This window comes from Bos javanicus, chromosome 24 (assembly GCF_032452875.1).
Source record: "Bos javanicus breed banteng chromosome 24, ARS-OSU_banteng_1.0, whole genome shotgun sequence".
Classification (NCBI taxonomy): Eukaryota; Metazoa; Chordata; class Mammalia; order Artiodactyla; family Bovidae; genus Bos; species Bos javanicus.
The window spans coordinates 32,747,007-32,771,392 of record NC_083891.1 but is presented as its reverse complement, the minus strand read 5'-3'; the positions used below and the strand labels follow the sequence as shown (position 1 = coordinate 32,771,392).

Sequence of the window (24,386 nt, the reverse complement as noted above, 5' to 3'; positions counted from 1 at the left end):
ATGCATTGAGCTGGGCACTTACGACCTGTACTTTCTGTATATATACAGGTACACCTGGGAGTGCTGTGGGTTCAGTTCCAGACCTCTGCAGTAAAGCTAATGACACAATAAAAAGAATCACATAACATTTTTGATTCCCAGTGAATACAAAAGTTATACTTACCTTGCTGCTAAGTTGCTAAGTCGCTTCAGTCGTGTCTGACTCTGTGCGGCCCCATAGATGGCAGCCCACCAGGCTCCCCCGTCCCTGGGATTCTCCAGGCAAGAACACTGGAGTGGCTTGCCATTTCCTTCTCCAATGCATGAAAGTGAAAAGTGAAAGTGAAGTCGCTCAGTCGTGTCCAGCTCTAGCGACCCCATGGACTGCAGCCTACCAGGCTCCTCTGTCCATGGGATTTTCCAGGCAAAAGTACTGGAGTGGGGTGCCATCGCCTTCTCCATACTTACCTTATACTATATCTATTAAGTGTGCAATAGGTGTCTAAAAAAAAAAAAATGATGTACATACCTTACATAAAAAGTACTTTATCACTAAAAATGCTAACCACCATCTGAGCCTTCAGGGATTTGTAATTGTTTTGCTGGGAAGCGTTTGAAATCTTGTGAAAACTACCAAAGTGAGACTCCGAGACACGGAGTGAGCAAATGCTATTGGAAAAACGGTGCCAGTAGACTTGCTCCAGGCAAGTTGCTACAAACTTTCAATTTTTCAAAAACCACACTATCTGTGAAGCATATTTTTAAAATGAAGTCCAATAAAACGAGCTATGCCTGTAGAGTACTTTAATAAAAATGCCGTGTGCAAAAAGAAATATATGGAAAAAAACTGCAACTGCGCTTTCAAAATAGTTTATTGAGTTCTTTCAGGTAAAAGACTTTGGGTATGAATCAAAGACAGTCAGTTGCCCACCTGGAGAGGATCGTTTTCACCAGCTGTTCTCACTCCTGTTTGTTTTTTTTCCCAGACTCTGGCTCCTCATTGATGACCAGCCTCTGAAGAATAACCAAAGGCTTCGAGGCCTTTCAGGTTTCCCGCAGTCCCTGCGTCTGGGCGGGAGTCATTTCGAGGGCTGCATCAGCAATGTCTTCATCCAGAGGTGTGTGTGCAGCTGCTGAGAGGGGCCTGCCGACACAGAGAACCTGTCACCATGCTTCACGCTGCTCTCATCTGCAGACTTTCCAAACACCTTCTTTGGCACGATTTGTTGTTGTTCAGTCGCTCAGTCATGTCTGACTCTTTGTGACCCCATGGACTGCAGCACGCCAGGCTTCCCTGTCCTTCACTATCTCCCAGAGTTTGCTCAAACTCATGTCTATTGAGTTGGTGATGCCATCCAACCATCTCATCCTCTGTTACCCGCTTTTCCTCCTGCCCTCAATCTTTCCCACCATCAGGGTCTTTTCCAGTGAATTGGTTCTTCGAATCAGATGGCCAAAGTATTGGAGCTTCAGCTTCAGCATCAGTCCTTCCAATGAATATTTAGGGTTGATTTCCTGTAGGATTGACTGGTTTGATCTCTTTGCTGTCCAAGTGACTCTCAAGAGTCTTCTCCAGCACCACAGTTCAAAAACATCAGTTCTTAGGTGTCAGCTTTCTTTATGGTCCAACGCTCACATCTTTGGCGTGATGCACACATTAAAAGCAAACTAACCAAAAGCTCTAGGGCCCAGCCTCCCTTTGCAGCAGCAGCTTTGGAACATAACCTTGGAAAAGATTTAATTAAAATTAACTTTCAGATTATGTCCCTTTTTAGATGAGAGCAAAACTCTTCCCCTGAGCAGAGGGAGGGCCCTGCCCTGTTCATGAGCCTGAGGCACCTCAGTAGGCTTATGAGCTGCAGTCAGGGCTTGGCGACAGTCATAAGATAAAGTAAATTTACCCATGAGATTTGTCTACAGAAATGCAGTGAGATAAACCTTTTCTCGAAGTCACTTCGGGTGGTTTCCTGTTATTCATTGTCATTCTAGGTCATCTGGTATCTGTGTTTGTCCTCTCTGCCTATTTTGTTTTTCATATTTCTTTTTTTATATGTTTTTTAAAATTTATTTTTAATTGGAGGATAGTTGTTTCACAATTTTGTGTTCGTTTCTGCTGTACAATTACGTGAAACAGCTATAAATATACATATAGCCCGTCCCTCTCGAGCCTCCCTCCCAGCCACCCCCCCTCCTGCCCCTCCCGGGTCATCACAGAGCCCCGGGCTGCGCTCCCTGCGCTGCACCGCGGCTCCCCACCAGCTATCTGTTTTATACATGGTAGTGTATATGTGTCCCTGCTACTCCTCCAGTTCATCCCTCCTTCCCCTTTCCCCCACCTTGGGGCCACACATCTATTCTCTACTTCTGCGTCTCTATTCCTGCCCTACAAGTAGCTTCATCAGTACCATTTTTCTAGGTTCCACATATATGCGTTAATAATTCCCAGGTGGCACTAGTGGTAAAGTGCCCACCTGCCAATGGAGGAGACATAAAAGACTCAGGTTCGATCCCTGAGTCTGTAAGATGCCCTGGAAGAGGGCATGGCAACTCACTCCAGTATTCTTCCCTGGAGAATCCCCATGGACAGAGAAACCTGGCGAGCTACAGTCCATAGGGTTGCAAAGAGTCAGACATGGCTGAAGCGACTTAACACGCGCGCACACACACACCCTGTACTGGGTGGAGATAGATGAGCGTTTAGCCTGAAATCAGGGCAGTTTAGCCTGTATGTTTGAAACAAATTCTCCCTGCCAATATGTCTTCCTGGATGTGTCAGAGTTTGTTTCTGCTGTCATTCCAGATCATCAGAGAGTCCCGAAGTCCTGGATCTGGCCAGTAAATCTTCCAAGAGAGATGTGTCCCTGGGATTCTGCAGTTTAAACGAACCACCTTTTCTAATGTTGCTTAAAGGGTCCACAAGGTTTTACAAAGCCAAGACTTTCAGTATCCACCAGGTGAGTGTCAAGAACCTTGCATTGGGGTTTGCTTCTTGATTCTCAGAAGAGAATCTCCCTCACTGGAGATGCTGGGGAGGAGCGTAGATCACCTTCTCCCATGGTAGCCAGGGCCTCCAGTAAGTGGGACTAATGGGTCATCCGTAGTTGGATTTCACCAAAATGTCAAAGCAGTTTTCTTTTTAGCTCCTCTTTTGAATCTTGAACGCTTGGCAAGTTTTGCAGCCCTGGAAACAAATAGAGGGGCTTCCCTGGTGGCTCAGTGGTAAAGAATCCACCTGCCAATGCGGTTCAGTCCCTGTCTCGGGAAGATCCCCTGGAGAAGAAGTGGCAACCCACTGCAGTATTCTTGCCTGGACAGAGGAGCCTGGAGGGCTATAGTCACAGGGTCACAAAGAGCTGGGCAGGACTTACTGACTGAACTAAGAACAAATGGTACCTTGACTTCAGTTTCTCAGCGTCTGCAGCTGATGAGCCTTTTCCTACCCACAGACACTTCTCTGTCTTGCCTCCTATAACAGGATACACACATGCACCCAGGCCTTGCCATGACCAGTGTGACTTGACCTTGATGGCACATTAGGGACACTGGGGAGTGTTTAAAATCCCAGTGCATGGGTTGGGTCCTACCCAATTAAGTCAGATACTCTTGAGTTAGGTCCAAGTGACAGGAGTTTATAAAGCTCCTGGGTGATTCTAATGTTTGGAACTAAGAGAGACTGAAAGGAAATGAAATTCCTGCTTTGGAGGAGTGGAAGTGTCATCATAAACTGAACACAGGGTTAGAACTTGAACTCCCAGCTCTGCCTGAGGTCAACAGTGTGACCTCCTCATACCCAAGGTTACAGTTAATATGATTAATGGATAACGTTGAGCACCTCCTGCCAGGTGTTACACTGAGCTCTTTAAGTGGATTTTCTTACTAAACCCTCACATAACCATGTGGGAGAAGTACTATTATCAGCCACATCTCAGAAAAAAGGATGCAGTAGCCTAGAAAGGTGAGCAGTTTGCACAGGCTCCCACAGATGGAAAGCGGCATTGGAATTTAAATTCAGACAGCCTGACCCCAAAGCCGGGGCCTTCTCGAGAACAGTGCCCTTCCATTCAACCCACTTTTCACTTCATGTCAACCACATGCTGCTTGTCTGTCAGTAATTCTCCCGCTGCACGATGATTTGGGGGAGTTGAAGAGATAGTACATAAAGAGAAACATTCAATGGTATTTAAGAAGAAATATATTTCATAAATCCCAAAGTGTTGTCATTAACTCTTAGGAAGAGATCATCTTTAGAACACCCCCATCAGGAATGAAGTCATAAGAGTCATTTTTTTCTCTGTAAGGCTGAGAGTTACTGAGAAGCTAAATTAGCACAGTCCTGGTGGAGATGAATATGGACTCAGAGCTATTCAGAGGATGGAATGTATCAGACCATATAATAATTGAAGGTGGGTGGCAGAGGAGAGGCAGGAGTTAATATAATTCTGAGGCAACTAGTGTGGGTTACTGGGTGGATGGAAAAGTCAGTCGTGTAGAGAGGATACGGACAGGCCTTTAGACGGAAGGAGAATGAATGGAGTTGGTGGCATATTGAGTGACAGGTGCCTCAAGCGGGTGGAAAGCTGATGGGAGACTGGCAGGTGTCTCTGGGGGCATCAGCAGAAGAGCAGCATGGTGCGATTGATGTGCGAGACCCAGTGAATACACTGGATGTAATGTTCCCTGTTCCATGCAAGCCCTCAGATTAGACAGAATATGAAATTAACTCTGCCTCCAAAAGCCCAATAACAGAGAGAAGGCCACCAGGCTTTGTGGTTAAATACTGGACTTTGGGGACAGCCTTCCTGGGTTTGCATCGGGTTTTCTCAGTTACTATGTGAGTGTTCTTGAATAATTAACCTTTCTGTGGGTCTGCTTCCTGCAGCATCAATGAGGATAGTGAGTGAGTACTTAGTCGTTCAGTCATGTCCAACTCTTTCTGACCCAGGGACTGTAGCCTACCAGGCTCCTCTGTTCATGGAATTCTCCAGGCAAGAATACTGGAGTGAGTTGCCATTCCCTTCTCCAGGGGAACTTCCTGACCCAGGAATTGAACCCAGGTCTCCTGCATGGCAGGCAGATGCTTTATCCACTGAGCCATCGGGGAAGCCTTGTAAATGAAGATAGGTAATAGTAATATCTCATGGTGTTGTGAGGGTTCAGTGAGGTAATAGACATAAAACATGTGGCACATGGTAGGCATGCAATAAATATTAGCTATTACTATTATAATTCAGTTCAGTTCAGTTGCTCAGTCGTGTCCGACTCTTTGCGACACCATGAATCGCAGCACGCCAGACCTCCCTGTCCATCACCAACTCCTGGAGTTCACTCAGACTCACATCCATCGAGTCAGTGATGCCATCCAGCCATCTCATCCTCTGTCGTCCCCTTCTCCTCCTGCCCCCAATCCCTCCCAGCATCAGAGTCTTTTCCAATGAGTCAACTCTTCGCATGAGATGGCCAAAGTACTGGATTTTCAGCTTTAGCATCATTCCTTCCAAAGAAATCCCAGGGCTGATCTCCTTTAGAATGGACTGGTTGGATCTCCTTGCAGTCCAAGGGACTCTCAAGAGTCTTCTCCAACACCACAGTTCAAAAGCATCAATTCTTTGGCGCTCAGCCTTCTTCACAGTCCAACTCTCACATCCATACATGACCACAGGAAAAACCATAGCCTTGACTAGACAGACCTTTGTTGGCAAAGTAATGTCTCTGCTTTTGAATATGCTATCTAGGTTGGTCATAACTTTCCTTCCAAGGAGTAAGCGTCTTTTAATTTCATGGTTGCAGGCACCATCTGCAGTGATTTTGGAGCCCAGAAAAATAAAGTCTGACACTGTTTCCACTGTTTCCCCATCTATTTCCCATGAAGTGATGGGACAAGATGCCATGATCTTCGTTTTCTGCATGTTGAGCTTTAAGCCAACTTTTTCCCTCTCCACTTTCACTTTCATCAAGACGCTTTTTAGTTCCTCTTCATTTTCTGCCATAAGGGTGGTGTCATCTGCATATCTGAGGTTATTGAGATTTCTCCCAGCAATCTTGATTCCAGCTTGTGTTTCTTCCAGTCCAGCGTTTCTCATGATGTACTCTGCATATAAGTTAAATAAGCAGGGTGACAGTATACAGCCTTGACATATTCCTTTTCCTATTTGGAACCAGTCTGTTGTTCCATGTCCAGTTCTAACTGTTGCTTCCTGACCTGCATACAGATTTCTCAAGAGGCAGGCTAGGTGGTCTGGTATTCCCATCTCTTTCAGAATTTTCCACAGTTTATTGTGATCCACACAGTCAAAGGCTTTGGCATAGTCAATAAAGCAGAAAGAGATGTTTTTCTGGAACTCTCTTGCTTTTTCCATGATCCAGCAGATGTTGGCAATTTGATCTCTGGTTCCTCTGCCTTTTCTAAAACCAGCTTGAACATCTGGAAGTTCACGGTTCACGTATTGCTGAAGCCTGGCTTGGAGAATTTTGAGCGTTACTTTACTAGCATGTGAGATGAGTGCAATTGTGCGGTAGTTTGAGCATTCTTTGGCATTGCCTTTCCTTGGGATTGGAATGAAAACTGACCTTTTCCAGTCCTGTGGCCACTGCTGAGTTTTCCAAATTTGCTGGCATATTGAGTGCAGCACTTTCACAGCATCATCTTTCAGGATTTGAAATAGCTCAGCTGGAATTCCATCACCTCCACTAGCTTTGTTCATAGTGATGCTTTCTAAGGCCCACTTGACTTCACATTCCAGGATGTCTGACTCTAGATGAGTGATCACACCATCGTGATTATCTGGGTCATGAAGATCTTTTTTGTACAGTTTTTTCTGTGTATTCTTGCCACCTCTTCTTAATATCTTCTGCTTCTGTTAGGTCCATACCATTTCTGTCGTTTATTGAGCCCATCTTTGCATGAAGTGTTCTGTTGGTATCTCTAATTTTCTTGAAGAGATCTCTAGTCTTTCCCATTCTGTTGTTTTCCTCTATTTCTTTGCATTGATCACTGAGGAAGGCTTTCTTATCTCTTCTTGCTATTCTTTGGAACTCTGCATTCAGATGCTTATATCTTTCCTTTTCTCCTTTGCTTTTTGCTTCTCTTCTTTTCACAGCTATTTGTAAGTCCTCCCCAGACAGCCATTTTGCTTTTTTGCATTTCTTTTCCATGGGGATGGTCTTGATCCCTGTCACCTGTACAATGTCACGAACCTCATTCCATAGTTCATCCGGCACTCTATCTATCAGATCTAGGCCCTTAAATCTATTTCTCACTTCCACTGTATAATCATAAGGGAGTTGATTTAGGTCATACCTGAATGGTCTAGTGGTTTTCCCTACTTTCTTCAATTTAAGTCTGAATTTGGTAATAAGGAGTTCATGGTCTGAGCCACAGTCAGCTCCCGGTCTTGTTTTTGCTGACTGTATAGAGCTTCTCCATCTTTGGCTGCAAAGAATATAACCAATCTGATTTCAGTGTTGACCATCTGGTGATGTCCGTGTGTAGAGTCTTCTCTTGTGTTGTTGGAAGAGGGTGTTTGCTATGACCAGTGCATTTTCTTGGCAAAACTCTATTAGTCTTTGCCCTGCTTCATTCCGTATTCCAAGGCCAAATTTGCCTGTTACTCCAGGTGTTTCTTGACTTCCTACTTTTGCATTCCAGTCCCCTATAATGAAAAGGACATCTTTTTTGGGTGTTAGTTCTAAAAGGTCTTGTAGGTCTTCATAGAACTGTTCAACTTCAGCTTCTTCAGCGTTACTGGTTGGGGCATAGACTTGGATTACTGTAATATTGAAGGTTTGCCTTGGAAACGAACAGAGATCATTTTGTTGTTTTTGAGATTCCATCCAAGTACTGCATTATGGACTCTTTTATTGACCATGATGGCTACTCCAATTCTTCTGAGGGATTCCTGTCCACAGTAGTAGATAAAATGGTCATCTGAGTTAAATTCACCCATTCCAGTCCATTTTAGTTTGCTGATTCCTAGAATGTCGACATTCACTCTTGCCATCTCTTGTTTGACCACTTCCAATTTGCCTTGATTCATGGACCTGACATTCCAGGTTCCTATGCAATATTGCTCTTTACAGCATCGAACCTTGCTTCTATCACCAGTCACATCCACAGCTGGGTATTGTTTTTGCTTTGGCTCCATCCCTTCATTCTTTCTGGAGTTATTTCTCCACTGATCTCCAGAAGCATAGTGGGCCTCTACTGACCTGGGGAGTTCCTCTTTCAGTATCCTATCATTTTGCCTTTTCATACTGTTCATGGGGTTCTCAAGGCAAGAATACTGAAGTGGTTTGCCATTCTCTTCTCCAGTGGACCACATTCTGTCAGATCTTGAGAGGGACATGAATGGTCTGCAGGCACTTTTCCTGCTACTGAGATCAGGGGCTGGGGGTGTTCTTTTGGGAGGAGGGGATAGCCAGACCGGGTCAGGAGTTTGGGTTGAATTTAGATGAGTGAATGTTGTTGCTCCACAAAGAGAAACCCAAAGCTGGGAGGCAGCAGGGTTTGGTGAGACTCACAGGTACAGACACTTTGCACATGTGTTCTCTCATGTCTCAGTTCTCACCATACCCCTAAAGAGCAGAATAAAATGCCAACCTTACAGGTCAGGAAATTGAGTCTTAGGTTAAAAAGACTGCCCGAGAGCACCCAGGAAGTAGAGTTGGAGTTAACACTTGGGGCTGTCGAGCCCCAGAGAATGTGCTCTTCATAGTCATGTGCGCTCTTCACTTGTGCCCTCTACGGACTTGGGAGGCTCAATGAACAGGTGAGCAGGGGTAGTTTGGAGGAGAAAGGAGACTGGGGGAGGTGAACTCAGAACCACTCATGGGAGCCCGATCAGATGAGCTTGATGTAAGGTTTTTTTTTGTTTTTGTTGATAAAAATGGTTGAATGCTACCTCTCTCAAGAACTACTGTGGTTCTTCTCTTAAGAACCACTGTGGGTCTTCTGAAGCTCCAGGAAGAGGAATGTTAGTTGCTCAGTCATGTCTGACTCTTTGTGACCCCATGGACTGTAGCCAGCCAGGCTCTTCTGTCCATGGGATTCTCCAGGCAAGAATACTGGAGTGGATAGCCATTTTCTTCTCCAGGACATCTTCCTAACCCAGGGATCAAACCCAGGTCTTCCGCAGTGCAGGCAGATTTTTTACTGTCTTAGCCACCAGGGAAGCAAGCCCCCAGGAAGGGGAGGTGCTCTGGATACCTGCTGGTACCATGTACCACAGACCTGTGTAAGATGGGAGCAACATGCACCCTCCCCAGAATGAATTCATTCTTATTGAATTCAGCTCTTAGAATCAAAAGTCAAAACTGAGCAAGGCACTTAGCTAGACAGACGTTCTCCACCCTTCCCCCAGATAATTAGCTGTCCTGATTTTTGGTTTCTCTCCCACACAGCCATTGCAGGATGCGCCAGCCATCTCCCCGAGGAGCTCAAAGGCATGGAGAGAAGCTCAGTCTTGCCCACCACTTCCAGGCGTCCAGACCAGCCACAGAGCCCTCCGGTTTGGGGACAGTCCCACGAGCCATTTGCTATTCATGCTTCCCCAGGAGTTGCTGAAATCCAGGTATTATTTCATGTTTTTGCCCCACGCCAACTCAGACTCTGACTCTATGTAGGATTCTACACTAGGGCAGGCTAACTGCCATGATGCCAGGCACTTGCCACTGAGGAAGGGGCTGGTTGTTGTTTAGTCACTTAATCACGTCCAGCTCTTTGTGAAACCATGGACGGTAGCCCGCCAGGCTCCTCTGTCCTTGGGGTTCCCCAAGCAAGAGTAATGAAGTGGGTTGCCATGCCCTCCTCCGAGGGATCTTCCTGACACAGGGATCAAACCTGTGTCTCCTGCTTGGCAGGAGGATTCTTTACTGCTGAGCCACGTGGGAAGTCCAGTGAAGTGGGGAACAACCTTGTTTATGAAAAGAGGTCCTGGCCTGCCCAGCACACAGAGCCCAGCCACTGGAGCAGCCTTCCTCCATGTGGCCAGAGGCACACGTGACAGGTGCTGCTCAGACCCTGAAACAATCAGTTCAGCTCTGGTTTAGAACTGACAGTGTGCTAAAAATAAGACCGATATGTCTTTCCAAAGCTGCTATTTATTTCTGTGATACATCACCTTTCTTCTCCTGCATTCTACAGTCAGAGAAAAATCATTCTTTCAGGAAGACTTGGTGCCAGATAACATCATCTTTAGAGAATACATTGGGACGTTTTGTGCTAACAAGTTGCATCACTTTGGGGGAGGAGGGAAAGAGCAGAGATATTAATTGTGTCAGGAAAAAAAGAAAGGCGAGGCTTGTCATTTTCATATAATTTGAAGGAGACATAAATAAAACGGTGCCCAGAATTCTTTGGTGACTTATCTATGAGGCAGAATTGCCCGAAAGTCAAAAAGACCTGGCTTTCCCATCTTGGCTTTCCATCCACTCGCTCAGCCACTGGCTCACTGTGTGACCTCATGCCACAAGCCAGTTCAGGTCCTGGGGGTGCAGATATCAAGATGAGATTAGATGTGCAAGAGAATGGCTGTTCCTCTGGAAGATAAAAGGAGGGAGCAGGAGCTGGTGGGGAGAGCCTTCAGCTAAGACATGGCGGGGGTACTGTGAAAGGAGAGGGGAAGGCAGACAGAGGTGGGAAGAGCCTCAGACAGCAGGGAAGCTCCGAGGAAGTCAGGCTGGCGGGTGGGCATCGCAAGCAAAGATCATCACCAGTGTTGGCAGAATGGCTTGGCTCTTTTCTGCTGAGCTTGATGTGTGGCTGGGAGTCACTGGGTGCCACTGCGGTTCTGAGAGAGGGCCAGCTGGGTGCTGCCAGACAGTGGTGCCCCAGCAGTGGGGTCTCCTGAACAGAGCTCTGAGGGGCAACTCCAAGGCCACCATACTCTGCTGTTCAGCTTGTCTAATTATACCACGTTTAAACGTGGCATAATTACACCTGCCTCACATGTTTCCACAAATTCTTCGAATCTCAGTTTTCTCATCAGTCAAATAGGGTTGGTAATGTCTTGCTTGGAGGGAGGAGAGGTCATAGGTTGGAATGAGCTGGCCCTCGGAGGGCTCAGTGAGCAAGTGTGTGATTCTCAGGGAGGTGTGAAAGCCGGAAGGGGAGGGGCTGAGTGTGTGAAAGCCGAAAGGGGAGAGGCCAAGCTCTGAAGGTGACCCTCAGCCCCCAGCTCAGACTCCAGTAGACTCGTGGACATTATGGAGATCCCTGATTTGGCAAAGCTGTGTCAGTGGGAGACAGGCAGACAGCAGAGGTGGTGACCTTCTCAGCTGTCTGCCCCTCCTGGGCCGACCCCGCTCCCCAGCGCTGCTCTTTCAGTCACGCTGACCATGATGGCAGCAGTCTCCCTGGGATGCTGCATGCACTGCCCTTTCCCCACCCTTCAGCCTCCCTCCCCGCTTCCCCAGCTCTGAGGTTGTTCCGAGAGCTTTGCCTTCCCCCGTCCCTCCATGGCCCCTTCTCTCCTGCATCCTTTCTCAGCACATTCACTGTGGCGACCTATCTGGCTTCCTCTGATGATTGAACCCAGGCATCTTCCCATCCAACACTGAATTATATACAATAAATGGAAAAAGTAATATTCTTAAAGGGAAAGTGGGAAAAAGTAATCCTTAGTACATAGAATTTTAAAATTATTTTAGTACCCAGTACTGTAGCAATCAGAGTGTATTTTCAGGATCTTGCAAGATTTGGACTATTCTGTCATTCTTATCCTGATTTCTATTCTAGCAAGTTTGGTCTCTGCTTTAAAACCCTGTACCACCATTTTAGGGACTTCCCTGGTAGCTCAGTTGGTAAAGAACCGCCTGCAATGCAGGAGACACTGGTTCAATTTCTGGGTCTGGAAGATCCGCTGGAGAAGGGGTAGGCTACCCACGCAAGTATTCTTGGGCTTCCGTAGTGGCTCAGCTGGTAAAGAATCCACCTGCAATGCGGGAGACATGGGTTTGATACCTGGGTTGGGAGGATCCCCTAGAGAAAGGAAAGGCTACCCACTCCAGTATTTTGGCCTGGAGAATTCCATGGACTGACTGCAAAGAGTCAGACATGACTGAGCGACTTCCCCTTTCACCACCATTTTAACCTCTGGGTGAATGTAAAAAAAATGCTTCTTTGCTCTCTGCCTTACCTTGCAATCCTCAGCAATAAAGACTCATAGCTGCAGTACAATATGCCAGGATTTGAAGCTACTGATGTCTTTTTGGGGTGTTAGTCAGTTAGTCTTTTCTGAAAGAAAATTGCTTTAAGAAATAATGCTGGAAAGCAAATGTCAAGTCCAATAACAAAGCCCACATATGTAAAGTACTTTAATTCTGTAGCAAGTTCTAATATCCTCCTCAAATTGGCTAACCCTCGTTCTCCAAACCTCCGCACTAAGACGCAGCTACACGAAGAGACATGCTGAGCAGTGTCACCATCTGGTCGGTTTAATCTCACAAATATAGATTTCTATTTCATTTTGAGGAACTCTACCCTCAAGGAAACTTGCAAATCTGAAGAATGAAAGTGCATCTCCAGGTTTGCTCAGCCCCACAGTATTAAAAAGCAAAGAGATGTAATAGTGTCAGTATTTCTTCTACTTCCTGATTCTGCCTCCACATTTAATTCAATTCAGTAACTGTTTCTTAGGGCTTCCCAGGTGGTGGTGGAGGTAAAGAAGCTGCCTGCCAATGCAGGAGACAGATGCGGGTTCCATCCCTGAGTCGGGAAAATCCCCTGGAGGAGGGCATGGCAACCCGCTCCAGTATTCTTGCCTGGAAAATCCCATGGACAGAGGAACCTGGCAGGCTACAGTCCACTGGACATGACTTAGCGAGTAAACCTCAACCAGGGCATCTACACACCACAAACCAGTCCAAGAATGAAACATCCATTCTTTCATTCTCAGAGCTCATCATGGTGCCTTGTACATATGACCCACTCATTAAGTATTTGTTGAATGAATAAGTAAATGGATGAATGGATGTGAGTTTGCATAGAAAGTAAAGCTTGCTTAGCCACATGTGCCTATGTGCAACCATCATGCAAAGGAATATTAACTTTAACTCTCTGCTTTTACTGCATGATGCTTGCTCAATTCTTGTTCCGTCAAAGGTGAGGTATTAAGGTCTGAGAAACATAAGGGTGGGCAAGAGAAGGTGGATCTGGACTTCTGTGCATCTGTGTTAAGTATATCTTACAGAAAGAAAATGCTTAACTCGAATCCTTGTTGTTCAAGTTTTTCCCTGACTTTTCCTCGCTACTTTCTTTTCCCTGCATGTATATGAAATAGAAAGCATATTCATTGGGTTTAAAGATTGAGGCTGCTCAGTGAAATAAGACAGTTGCAAAAAGACAAATATTGTATGATTCTGTTTCTATGAAACACCTAGAACAGTCAGATTTTTAGAGACAGAAAGCAGAATGGTGGTTGCTACGCACTGCGGGGAGGAGGGAATACAGAGCTGTTGTTTAATGTGTAGGGAGTTTCAGTTTTACAAGATGAAAAGAGTTCTGGAGATTTGCTGCACAACAGTGAAGGTACTTACCACTTGTGAGCTGTATTCTTAAAAATGGTTAAGATGCTAAGCTTTATGTTATGTATATTTTACCATAATTTTCTAAAATGCAGATTTTTTTTAAAGTAGGTCATCTTCTTCCTTGCCATTCACTGGGACTTACATCACTAGCTGAGGTTGTCATAAAACTTCCTCTTATTCCCCAACACAATAAGGAAATTATACAACAAAACTTTTAACTGCTGAAAAACAAGCTTTTAAAAACTCCCAGAGAAACAGGTTGTTTAATCAATTACATGCCTTAGTTTATTCACTTAAATTATGGAGTAGTGGGGGGCTGCTCCTCACCCTCTCTCCTGACTTTAGAGATTTGGAGAAACACGACAAACCTCTTGTTTTCCTTCTTTGCCTTTTGCTGTCTTTCCCCTGCAGGTCACAGTTTGCCGTGGATGTGCTGACAACAGCGTCCAGAGGGCTCGTGTTTTATACGGGGACTAGGAGCTCCTTTATGGCTCTTTATCTTTCAAAAGGACGGCTGGTCTTTGCCCTGGGGGCAGAAGGGAAAAAACTGAAACTCAAAAGCAAAGAGAAGTGCAATGACGGGAAGTGGCACACGGTGAGCTCTGGGGCTGCCTTAGATCCTCCCCCGGGGCCAAGTTCACTGCCAGTAGCTGAAGACGGAAGTCTCAGCATTCTTCCAGGCAGGAGGGCACGAGCACTGGAAGAGCGCGTGTGGTTAGAGGCACCGAGCACCCAGCATCTCAGCCCAGAGACTCCTGCACGTGCCATGCATGGATGTCATCCTAGATGCCAAGACGGGCTTTCCTCTCTGCTTCTTCACATCCTCCCCGCCTCACAGTTCTGTGGACTGCTCCTTGCTTGATCCTGTCCTTGCCCCCTGGACCATTTTTCTCCTTCAAGACAATTTCCAGGTCTCCAGAGCCTTCTCTGAGTCTGGAATGCTTTCTCTAGAGCACAGGTATAAGGGCCCACATCCTCAGCATCTCAGCTCTTGCCTAAAGGCATCCTGGGGTTAAAGAAATGCAGTTTAAGGCAAGTGTGTGCATGCATGCTAAATTGCTTCAGTCATGTCTGACTCTTTGTGACCCTATATACTGTAGCCCACCAGGCTCCTCTGTCCATGGACTTCTCCATGGCAAGAATACTGAAGTAGGTTGCCATTCCCCTCTCCTGGGGATCTTCCAAGTCAGGGATCGAACCCAGGTCTCTTGCATTACAAGCAGATTCTTTACCATCTGAGCCACCAGGGATGCAGGATGAGGCAGGCCCAGGTCATTTAAGCACTGGATTAGGTGAGGATTTGGGATTTTATTCTGAGTATCTGAAGCTTTTAGAGAGTCTAAAACTTAAAAAAAAAAAAAAAGCATTACATGATCAGCTTTATCTTTTCAAAACCCTCTTTAACTGAAGCATTTAAAAAGGAGCAAAAGTAGAAAACCAGATGGATGCTGTTGCCTTTGGTTCAAGAGACCAGGGCGGAGGGGGAGAGAGTGGATGTGTCTGAAGGCAGAGCCCAGAGTCCTGTGATTCTGGACCAGCACTGGGGTCAGTAGTGGAGATGAGATGGAGAAGATGTGGGGAAGGTGGGTATGGCTGGGGAAGAATGGTTCTGTTGTGAATATCCTTCGATCCAGTTGCCTGTAAGACATCCACACCCAGGTGTCAGAAGACGCTGGAGGCCAGCAGTCACAGCTGGGCATTTACACTGGGGAGCCGTTAGTGAATAGTCTGGTAGCCATGAGGTGGCAGAGTCCACACCAGAGTCCAGGGATCCTGACTTTTAGCAGAGTTGAAAACATTTGCTCCTCTTGTTAGACAAGAAGGAGCCCTCGGTCTCTTCTCCAGGGCCCCTGCTCAGAGGAGCGTGTGGCTTTCCCTGTCTCAGCTCTGCACAAACTCTTCCTTCCCCTGCGTTGCATGGATGTGTATTTATTTATGATCCTTTGACTCCAGTTATTTGTCTTTTGTCTAAGTTTCCAGGCCAGCTATTTATTTTTGTTCACTTATGAGAGTCTTTTTTTAGTTCATGTTTTAAGCTCACTCTGGTTAATACCTAACATAATCTTACAAAATAAGGATGATGAAAAACACTAGGGAAAAAAATCTCTTGATTTTTTTCAAAGCTACTTGAAGGGACAGAAACTTTTTTTTTTTTTTAATTCCTGTGACCACTAATAAACTACAATGCCAGCTGTTGAAGGTAAGAATACAGTTAACTTATTTTCTTTATCCTTAAGGTGACATTTGGGCAAGATGGAGGCAAGGGGCGCTTGGTTGTGGATGGTCTGAGGACCCGGGAGGGACATCTGCCTGGAAATTCCACCATCAGCCTCAGAGCACCAGTTTACCTGGGATCGGCTCCATCAGGGAAGCCAAAGGTAAATAGGGATGCTTCGGAGCCATAGATGAGAACATGTCACCTTCCAAGTTTTATTCAAGTGTATCAAAATACTTTAAATTATTTTAAAAACCGAATCTGTGTTTTAATGTTATTTAACGTGTTATAAGATAAAATTATTCCAAGAACCAATCTTGGGGAAAATCTGGGCTGAGGGAAAAGTCACCAGTCTGTCTGTCCCCAGAAGGAGGGGCACGTGCCTCTGTGGCCACAGGGCTAAGCTCTGTGGGTGCCCCTTCCCTCATCTCCTCCACGAAGCCAGAGTGCTCACAGCCCTGATTACTTGGGGTGGCCGAATCCACCCATCACTCTTCTCCCAGATTTGCCCTTTTCACTCACGAAGTGAACATGGGCCTGTCAACAGTTCCGCCCAGGGACTGTCTTCTGGCAAATGCACTACCAGACGCTCAGCCCCTCCTGCCCCTTCCCTCTCCACGGGCACCCCTTCTGGTGTGAGGGTGCCCATTCTGGTGTGAGGGAAGGGATCAAACTCCATTCTGGGCTGGAAATTGACTTAATTAAAACAGGGCACTTCTGCCGGAGTGGGTTCTAGACAGTCAGGCTGACCTGGCCTTACCTGTGATGTCTCCACAGGGCTCATCCTGGCCCACTTGAGTTTTACACTGGGGTTTGGGCCAAAGCCCCAGCCAGTCAAAGTACTGTTTTACTCTTTGTATATAGTAACTGCTATATATGTATCACAAGTAATATGTAACGTAATTTATGTATTATCTACTACGTTATAATGTATAACATGTAGTCCCTACATATATACTGTATACTGTATAATCTATACATGTATAATGTAACACATGTATAATGGATAACATGTTAATTGCTAAGGAGGTTACTCATTGCTTGTTTTTCTGCAGCCTCTGTACCTGTTTCTCAGAGAAATCACAGGACAGGGTAGCAATTCAGGGGCACAATTTGGATGCTCTCTTGACTTGGATAAATCACAGTCAACATCCTAAAGTCAGAGACAACCAGTCGCACCCCACTTACAACATCCTTTGCATGCAAGGTCCTGTTTGCAGCCTTCCTTCACCCCGAGGAGGGAAACCACTGGATCACCCTCCTCCACATCCTTTCAAAGGGCAGGCAACATCCAGTCCCCCAGTGGCTACCTCAAGACACACAGAGTCTTTGGGGATTCCAAGTTAGGTTACGGCCTGTCCTGGAGGCTCTGAGCATCATGTCAGATACAGGCTCATCATTGTTCATGACAGCAAATCTGAAGAAATTAGAAATTTCACTGGAGGCCCAATCAGTACTCTGTTGTTGACGCCAACACCGCATGCCTCTAGAATGCCATGGGATTCCCTTAAAATGATTGTGTCTTGCATCTGTCTTGTAGGATGTCAGAGTCCTAAAGGCATTTACTCCACAAGAGTGCTGAGGGATTTTATTCAGCAATTTATTAACTTTTTGGAGAGCTTGATGGAAGTTATAGCTCCTCTCCCCGGGAAAATGCACTGGACTTCTGATATATAATTTAAGGGATCAGAGAACCCCAGAAGCTCATCCCCAGGCCCCAAGTGAGGAGCCCTTGTTCCAGGCCCACTCTGGGCAGCTGTGGGGCTCCACGCAGGCCCTTTGATCCCATCCCCTGTGTCTGATCTTAACCCCTCCAGCATTTGTGAATCATTGATGGTGCACCGGGCCCAACAATGTAGGAGCTTTTTTACACTTTATTATTTTGGGAATGTTTTGGCCTCTTTTTTCAGTCAGCTGCCCTGCCTTAAGCTATCACACAGGCTTATGAAACTCTAAAGTATTTTGTACCTGCAAAGAGATGTGGAGATCTGTGAACTCCAAGGTGGAAATTCCCCCTTGTTGCAGCTCTGATGGTGGCCTGGGGTACCCTCTATTCTTTTTTCTCAAGCTTTTTATTTTATATTTGTGTATAGCCAATTAATAATGTTGTGATAGTTTCAGGTGAACAGGATAGGGACTCAGCCATACATATACATGTAGCCATTCTCCCCTAAATTCCCCTCCTATCCAGGCTGCCATAAGACATTAGACATAGTTCCATGTGCTGTACAGTAGCTCCTTGTTGGTTATCCATTTGAAATATAGCAGTGTGTACATGCTCATCCCAAAGTCCCTATCTATCCCTTCCTCCCAGCAACCCTAAGTTCTCTTAAGTCTGTGACTCTCTTTCTGTTTTGTAAGTAAGTTCATTTGTATCATTTCTCTTTAGATTCCACATATAAGGGATGTCATATGGTTTTTCTCCTTCTCTGTCTGACTTACTTCACTCAATATGACAATCTCTAGGTCCATCCACCAGAGAAGGCAATGGCACCCCACTCCAGTACTCTTGCCAAGAAAATCCCATGGATGGAGGAGCCTGGTAGGCTGCAGTCCATGGGGTCGCTAAGAGTCGGACACGACTGAGCGACTTCACTTTCACTTTTCACTTTCAAGCATTGGAGAAGGAAATGGCAACTCACTCCAGTGTTCTTGCCTGGAGAATCCCAGGGATAGGGGAGCCTGGTGGGCTGCCGTCTATGGGGTCGCACAGAGTCGGACACGACTGAAGCGACTTAGCAGCAGCAGCAGCCATCCACATTGCTGCAAATACACCCCCTCTATTCTTGATTCCACACCAGGAAGCCATCTCCACCGCCCCTGCTCTCTGCACACACACCCGTTGATTTAGCAATACCTTCAAACTTTGACCACCCACGAGACACGTGGTATCCATGTTTTCTGGCACCATGGAGGGAGCCAGAATGGACCGGTCAGGCCCACCTGACTCTTGGAAGCAGGATGGATGGATCCCCCTCCTTCCTGCTTTTTTGAACAACCTGTGCATTTCTGGGAGCTGCGGGTCATGCAGTTTGCTTTCTCTTCTGCTTGATTGTAGAGCCTCCCCCAGAACAGCTTTGTGGGCTGCCTGAGGAACTTTCAGTTGGATCTGAAACCCCTGGAAACCCCTTCTGCAAGTTTTGGGGTGTCTCCGTGCTTGGGTAGCTCTTTGGAGAAAGGCATTTATTTCTCCCAAGAAGGAGGTCATATCATCCTAGGTAAGGAGCAGTTTGGAAGCATTTCAATCTTCATAGCCTTGATTATCCTTTTTCTTGAATTATGATGTGTTACCTGTTTCCTTAATTTTCTTTTGAAAGCTAACTCTGTGTCGCTGGGGCCAGAATTTAAGCTTGTTTTCAGCATTCGTCCGAGAAGCCTCACTGGAATTCTCATTCACATTGGAAGTCAACCCGGGCAGCACTTATGTGTTTATATGGAAGGAGGAAAGGTACGTGGTCCTCTGATGACATGGGAGCGGGTGTGAATCTGTATAAGAACCACGTTCTGTTCCTGGAGACCAAGGCAGGTGAAGTTATGGTAGAGTGGAACCCGATCTCGTGTTTAAGAGACATAACTTCAGGGCTACTCTTTTGGTTTAGCAAGTAATTTGGTTGTCATGTTTTCTGTTCTTTATCTTTTAAGTTGGGCAGATGCAAACAGACTGGGCTGAATTTCAGCTCCACCACTTAGTTAAATGGCCCTAGGGACCTTACTTAACCTCTTTCAGACTCACTCTCCTTATCTTTAAAAAGAGAATAGGACTTCCCTGGCAGTCCAGTGGTGAAGACTCTGAGCTTCCGATGCAGGGGGTGCAGTTTCAGTCCCTCAAGGACCTAAGATCCCACATACTGTGTGGCGTGGCAAAAAAAGGGAAAAACTAATTAAAACGTGGAGAATAATGCTTATTATATCTGAGGGCTTTTGTCCAACAGAAGAGAAGCTGCTGTATGCAAACAGTTTCATTTTTCTCACCTCCGCTTCACCCTTGTCACGTCTCTCCTTTTATTCATAAGGGCAGGACCAGAATTCACGAGATGGATTTTCTCACCAGCTATCTACACTGCGTTACACCCAGGCCCGTGGCCCTGTGTCCTCTGGGTCAGTTTCCCCTGACCCTGTCTACACGGCGCACCGGCCTTTCCCTGCAGTCAGGCTGATCACCGGGTTTGCATTCTGCCTTCCTTCAGCTTTTCCTGGATTCCTTCTTCAGTGCATGCTGCTGCTCCATCCTTCCCATCACTCACAGGCCTACTCCATATCTTATTTTTAACCCCCACATTTACCTCTTACCTTTTTAAAACATATTTATTTATTTATTTGGTTGCGCTGAGTCTTAGTTGTGGCATGTGGGATCGGACCCAGGCCCCCAGCACTGGGAGCATGAAATCTTAGTCACTGGACCACCAGCGAAGTCCATCTCTTACCTTTTCAAAAAAATCTCTTTAAAACCAAATTCTTCCAGGAAGCTTCTCTCAATTAAGACCTTAAGGCAAAGATTGATAATAATGCCATTTTCTTGTACCTCTATCCTTCCAGTTTATTAAACATGAGAGAAAACTCTCAGGATAAAATATAGTAGCCCTAACTCTTGGATGCTTTTTTTATTAAGCTGCAGCGTGAAGTGTGAGCAGTCCTCTCGTGGGCCAGAGGAACGAGCAGCTGTGCTTAACAGTGGTGCAGACAAGCCTCGCGTTTCATGGGAGGGGTTGGGAAATGCCTCCACTGAGAGCTTCTGGATAGGAAAACATCTGTCCCCCTGAAACAAAATCCAGACCCCGTAACCTTTCTAACTAACAGCTGTGACACTGTTTAGCTTGAAAATTGCCCAAGAAGAGGCTGCACTGTCTGAGGACCTGCAAATTAAATGTAAATTATTTATCCACATGCTTATTTCAGTCCTCTCATTTCCTTGACCTTGATTCAGCCCATGGAGGGTCCTGGCCCAGAGTGGGAATGCGGGATTCTGCACTATAGCACGTTGAGTGCCTGACCCTGGCATGTGCCCAGAGCAGACTCTGTTGGTTAGCCTGCTGAATTCCTCGGATGAGAACCCTCCTGAAGGCCTATGTTCACGGAATTACATAATTGGCTGGCCTTTTCAGCAGCGTGTAGGCCTCAGCCAGCATTTTTGCCTTCCAAATTTCACATGTCCTCCTAAACAATCCTACTATCACATGCTAATAACTCAGGCAGGTCTTGGAGGCTAATCAGTAACTTTTGAGTTGATCTGATGGGATCAGGGTTGAGGGTCAGAGGAAAGGCTCCTTGCCTTTGGCATCGGGTTCAGGCCAGGCCCTGGGTTTGCAGCTCACATGCCTGAAAGGGATGCTGCAGAGAGATGCTTATGTAGCCTTGGCCCCCATGTGACCACCTGGTACGGGTGGGGGCACCCATATTTCAAGGGCTCCTGGGAGGTCAGGGTGCAAGGGCTGGGAAGGGACTTGGCAGAACATGGGCTCCACCTGCCTTTCCGAAGGAAATAGGAAATGCATGTGTGTTCCAGGTCACGGCCTCTGTGGGCAGTGAGGCAGGTGAGGTCTTGACATCGGTGACACCCAAGCAAGCTCTGTGTGATGGACAGTGGCACTCGGTGGCAGGTATGATGTTCAGAAGCCTGTTGTTCACAGGCTGAAACAGTCTCCCTTCCCATCCAGACCTGGAATGTCCCACCGTGGTCTCGGTTCATCCATCCATTAGCATTTGACCAGGGTCAGCCCACCAGGCGAACATTCTGAGAACCTGTCCCTTCTCACTCAGCCCCAGACATATTTGCATAATGCTTGGCTCCAGTTCTCCGTAACACTTTGAGGGTTTTTTTGTTTGTTTCTTTGTTTTTAAGCCTAGCAAACTGATAAGCTGTGCTTTTTTTTCAAGGTAGGATGACATTGTGACTTAGATTTTGGCTCTAAAGTCAGAAGTAACCAAGTTCAGATCTCAGTTTCAGCCCTTACCTATAAGACCTTGGGCAAGCTACTTAATTTCTCTTTATCTTCAATTTTCTCATCAACACAATGGAGATAAAAATAGTGATACCTGCCAGGGTTGTGAAAATTATAACGCATATAAAGTGCTTAGCAGTGTCCCGTATAAACTAAGTGCTCAGTAAATGTTTGCTCTTACTATTGTTAAAGTTCATTGTTGGTTTATTTTTTCAACAACCATTTAATATTAATGCTGAAGATTTAGATAAACCACTTGACAGAGAACAGGCACAGCCTCTCAAATTGAATCTGGTATTTTATGAATAACTTGCACATATACGTTTGGTGATATATTAAAATGTATTGGCTAGAATACCAGGGGCTTCCTTGGCGGCTCAGATGGTAAAGAATCTGCCTGCAATGCAGGAGACCCGGGTTCGATCTCTGAGTTGGGAAGATCCCTACTTCAGTGTTCTCGCCTGGCGAGTCCCATGGACAGAGGAGCTTGGTGGGCTACAGTCCATAGAGTTGCAAAGAGTGGGACACGACTGAGCGACTAACACTTTCTTGGCTAAAAGCTAACTCCATCGCAGTTGGCTAAGGTTTTTAATGTGGGAGGAGTTTTATTTAGAGGGTCAAAAGCCACTGTCTTTGGAGTCAGTTTTCAGAAGTCAGTCTGTGTCTTCTTGGAAAGAACCATCATGGGAACCAAGCATTGGCCTCTGGAGCACAGGAAACTGGGGCTTAAATCCCAGCTTGTTCCATTTATAACAACTTGTCAAGCTCCTCAGTGGCTGAGGGGGATAGTCTTTTATCTGGGAAACGAGTGATAATTTTACTCATGGATTCATTGTAAGGAGTAAGTTCTGTCATATATGTGGAAACACCTAAACAGCACCTGGTGGTGAGAAATTAGTTGAATTTGTGTTAAGGTCAATGGAATTTCCTCGAGCAGAAATCCCTCAGGTCTGACAGGAATGACTTAGAAAGAAGCCAGCGTTGACGTGCAGGTGTAGACATTACACAGTGGGCAGGGCTCTCCTCAGGTGATAGATCTGACCGCCTCTTTTCCCTCCAGTCACCATAAAACAGCACATCCTTCACCTGAAACTGGACGCAGAGGACAGCTACACGGCCAGACGACACACCTTCCTGCCGGCCCGCCCGCTGGAGCGTCTATACATTGGAGGCGTGCCAGGTAACTCCCGTGCTGACTTCTCCTACACCATGTCCCTGTCAACTCTTAACATGTCCGTCTTAACCCAACAAACGCGACGCCCCCACCGCCCACGGCTCATCAGCAGGGCACCCATCTGCTGGACTGTGTAGACAGTGAAGCCCTTTCTCCGGCTTGTGGGGAAACCCGATTGCCAGCAACGGACCATTTCCCAGCAGCCCAGGCCCCATGGCTGTGGCTCCCTAATGTCCCAAGCTGATGATGTATTTATCAACCTCTCTTAAGAGGCCACATGAACCTAGGAGCCTGGTATCACAAAGAATCAGACAAGACCTCAGAAACTGGTCTCTCCCCCTCCAGGCGCTTAGTTATGGTGAGTTATTAAGCCTTGTGGAGCCAGAATGGGGGAATCGGGCAGGTTGAGATGGAGTCAAGTTCAAGACTGGAAGTTTGCCTGGAAAGAGCCTCGTCAGTCTTCATTGTTTTATGTCCTTCCAGATGGTCTGGTTGTTAATTTTATAGGCTTCCATGGCCCATGAGAAAGCACTAGAACTTGGAGTCGCTGTCTGTTGATTTGGCTGTGGGCTCTCCTTTGAAGGATGTGAAGAGTAGCCTTGTGGTTGATTTATCACAACAGGGTGTGTGTTGGGTGCCCACTTAAGGCAGGAGATGATGGGGTGGCCTGAGACCTGGGGTACCTTTTGCGCTAAGATTGTCTCTCACCCCACTAAGAAAGCATTTGCTCCACTAAGTAAGAATGATCCATCAAATGCACCTCCTTTTGCTTTCAGGGAATCTGAAAACCCCGAAGCTTCCCGTGTGGACATCCTTTTTTGGCTGCCTGAGGAACATTCAAGTCAACCACATTCCTGTCCCTGTCACTGGAGCCGCAGAAGTTCAGGGGACTGTCAGTCTGAATGGCTGTCCTGACCACTGACTCAGACCCCCTCACCCAGCAAGGAAGTTCATCTCCAGAAGCACTAATGACCCAACACCCCTCCCTCTCCCCTCTCAAGGTCGTTCTTAACTTCAGACACCATCCGAATGCATTTAAGCAGACCTCACTTTTAATTCCAACCACGCGTACCCATCATTTTGGCATTCAGTGCTGCGTATATATTTTAAGTCAAAATCCCATTTCTTAAAGAGGATCAACAAATTGTTACATGCTTCTGGTAATACCATTTTCCACTAAAAGTTCAGTGTCTTTTAAAGAACATTATTTTCCACTTGTTAAAAAAAATAAATGTCTTTCAAAGCACTTCAAAACTACAAACATTTTTACATGCGTCAAGATGTTATAATTTCTGGGGTTGAATAAATGCAGTGTGCTCTTTAAATTATGATGTTTTATTAACATAAAACCATTGGCTTGATGGTCATTATTAATTGTATTAATTCTTCAGCACCTGTTCAGTGTGCAACATACAACACAGTTTTCTACAAATAATCATCAAACACATGCTAGTGAGGGACTGTGTGTGCTCAGTGTTGGGTCTACAGTCACATAGGAGAAGTAATTACTTCTTAGAAGGAATATGCAGTCTGGCACAACACTCACAAAATGGTAACA

The 24,386-nt window shown here is 46.1% G+C and overlaps 1 protein-coding gene across 4 annotated transcripts in view; it reads left to right on the top strand.

The window, feature by feature from the left end:
- The window catches only part of LAMA3 (laminin subunit alpha 3), a 260,366-nt gene extending 236,210 nt beyond the window's left edge, over positions 1-24,156 (top strand). For all 4 annotated transcript variants that reach the window (XM_061399727.1, XM_061399728.1, XM_061399729.1 and 1 more), the window contains 10 exons: positions 966-1,097; positions 2,780-2,933; positions 9,376-9,545; positions 13,912-14,095; positions 15,738-15,878; positions 18,774-18,933; positions 19,033-19,163; positions 21,219-21,312; positions 22,715-22,834; positions 23,605-24,156. In XM_061399727.1, the coding sequence (XP_061255711.1) occupies positions 966-1,097; positions 2,780-2,933; positions 9,376-9,545; positions 13,912-14,095; positions 15,738-15,878; positions 18,774-18,933; positions 19,033-19,163; positions 21,219-21,312; positions 22,715-22,834; positions 23,605-23,750 (1,432 nt within the window). In that variant the 3' untranslated portion in view covers positions 23,751-24,156. The remainder of the gene's footprint in view (positions 1-965; positions 1,098-2,779; positions 2,934-9,375; positions 9,546-13,911; positions 14,096-15,737; positions 15,879-18,773; positions 18,934-19,032; positions 19,164-21,218; positions 21,313-22,714; positions 22,835-23,604) is intronic.
- Positions 24,157-24,386: the final 230 nt, after the last annotated feature.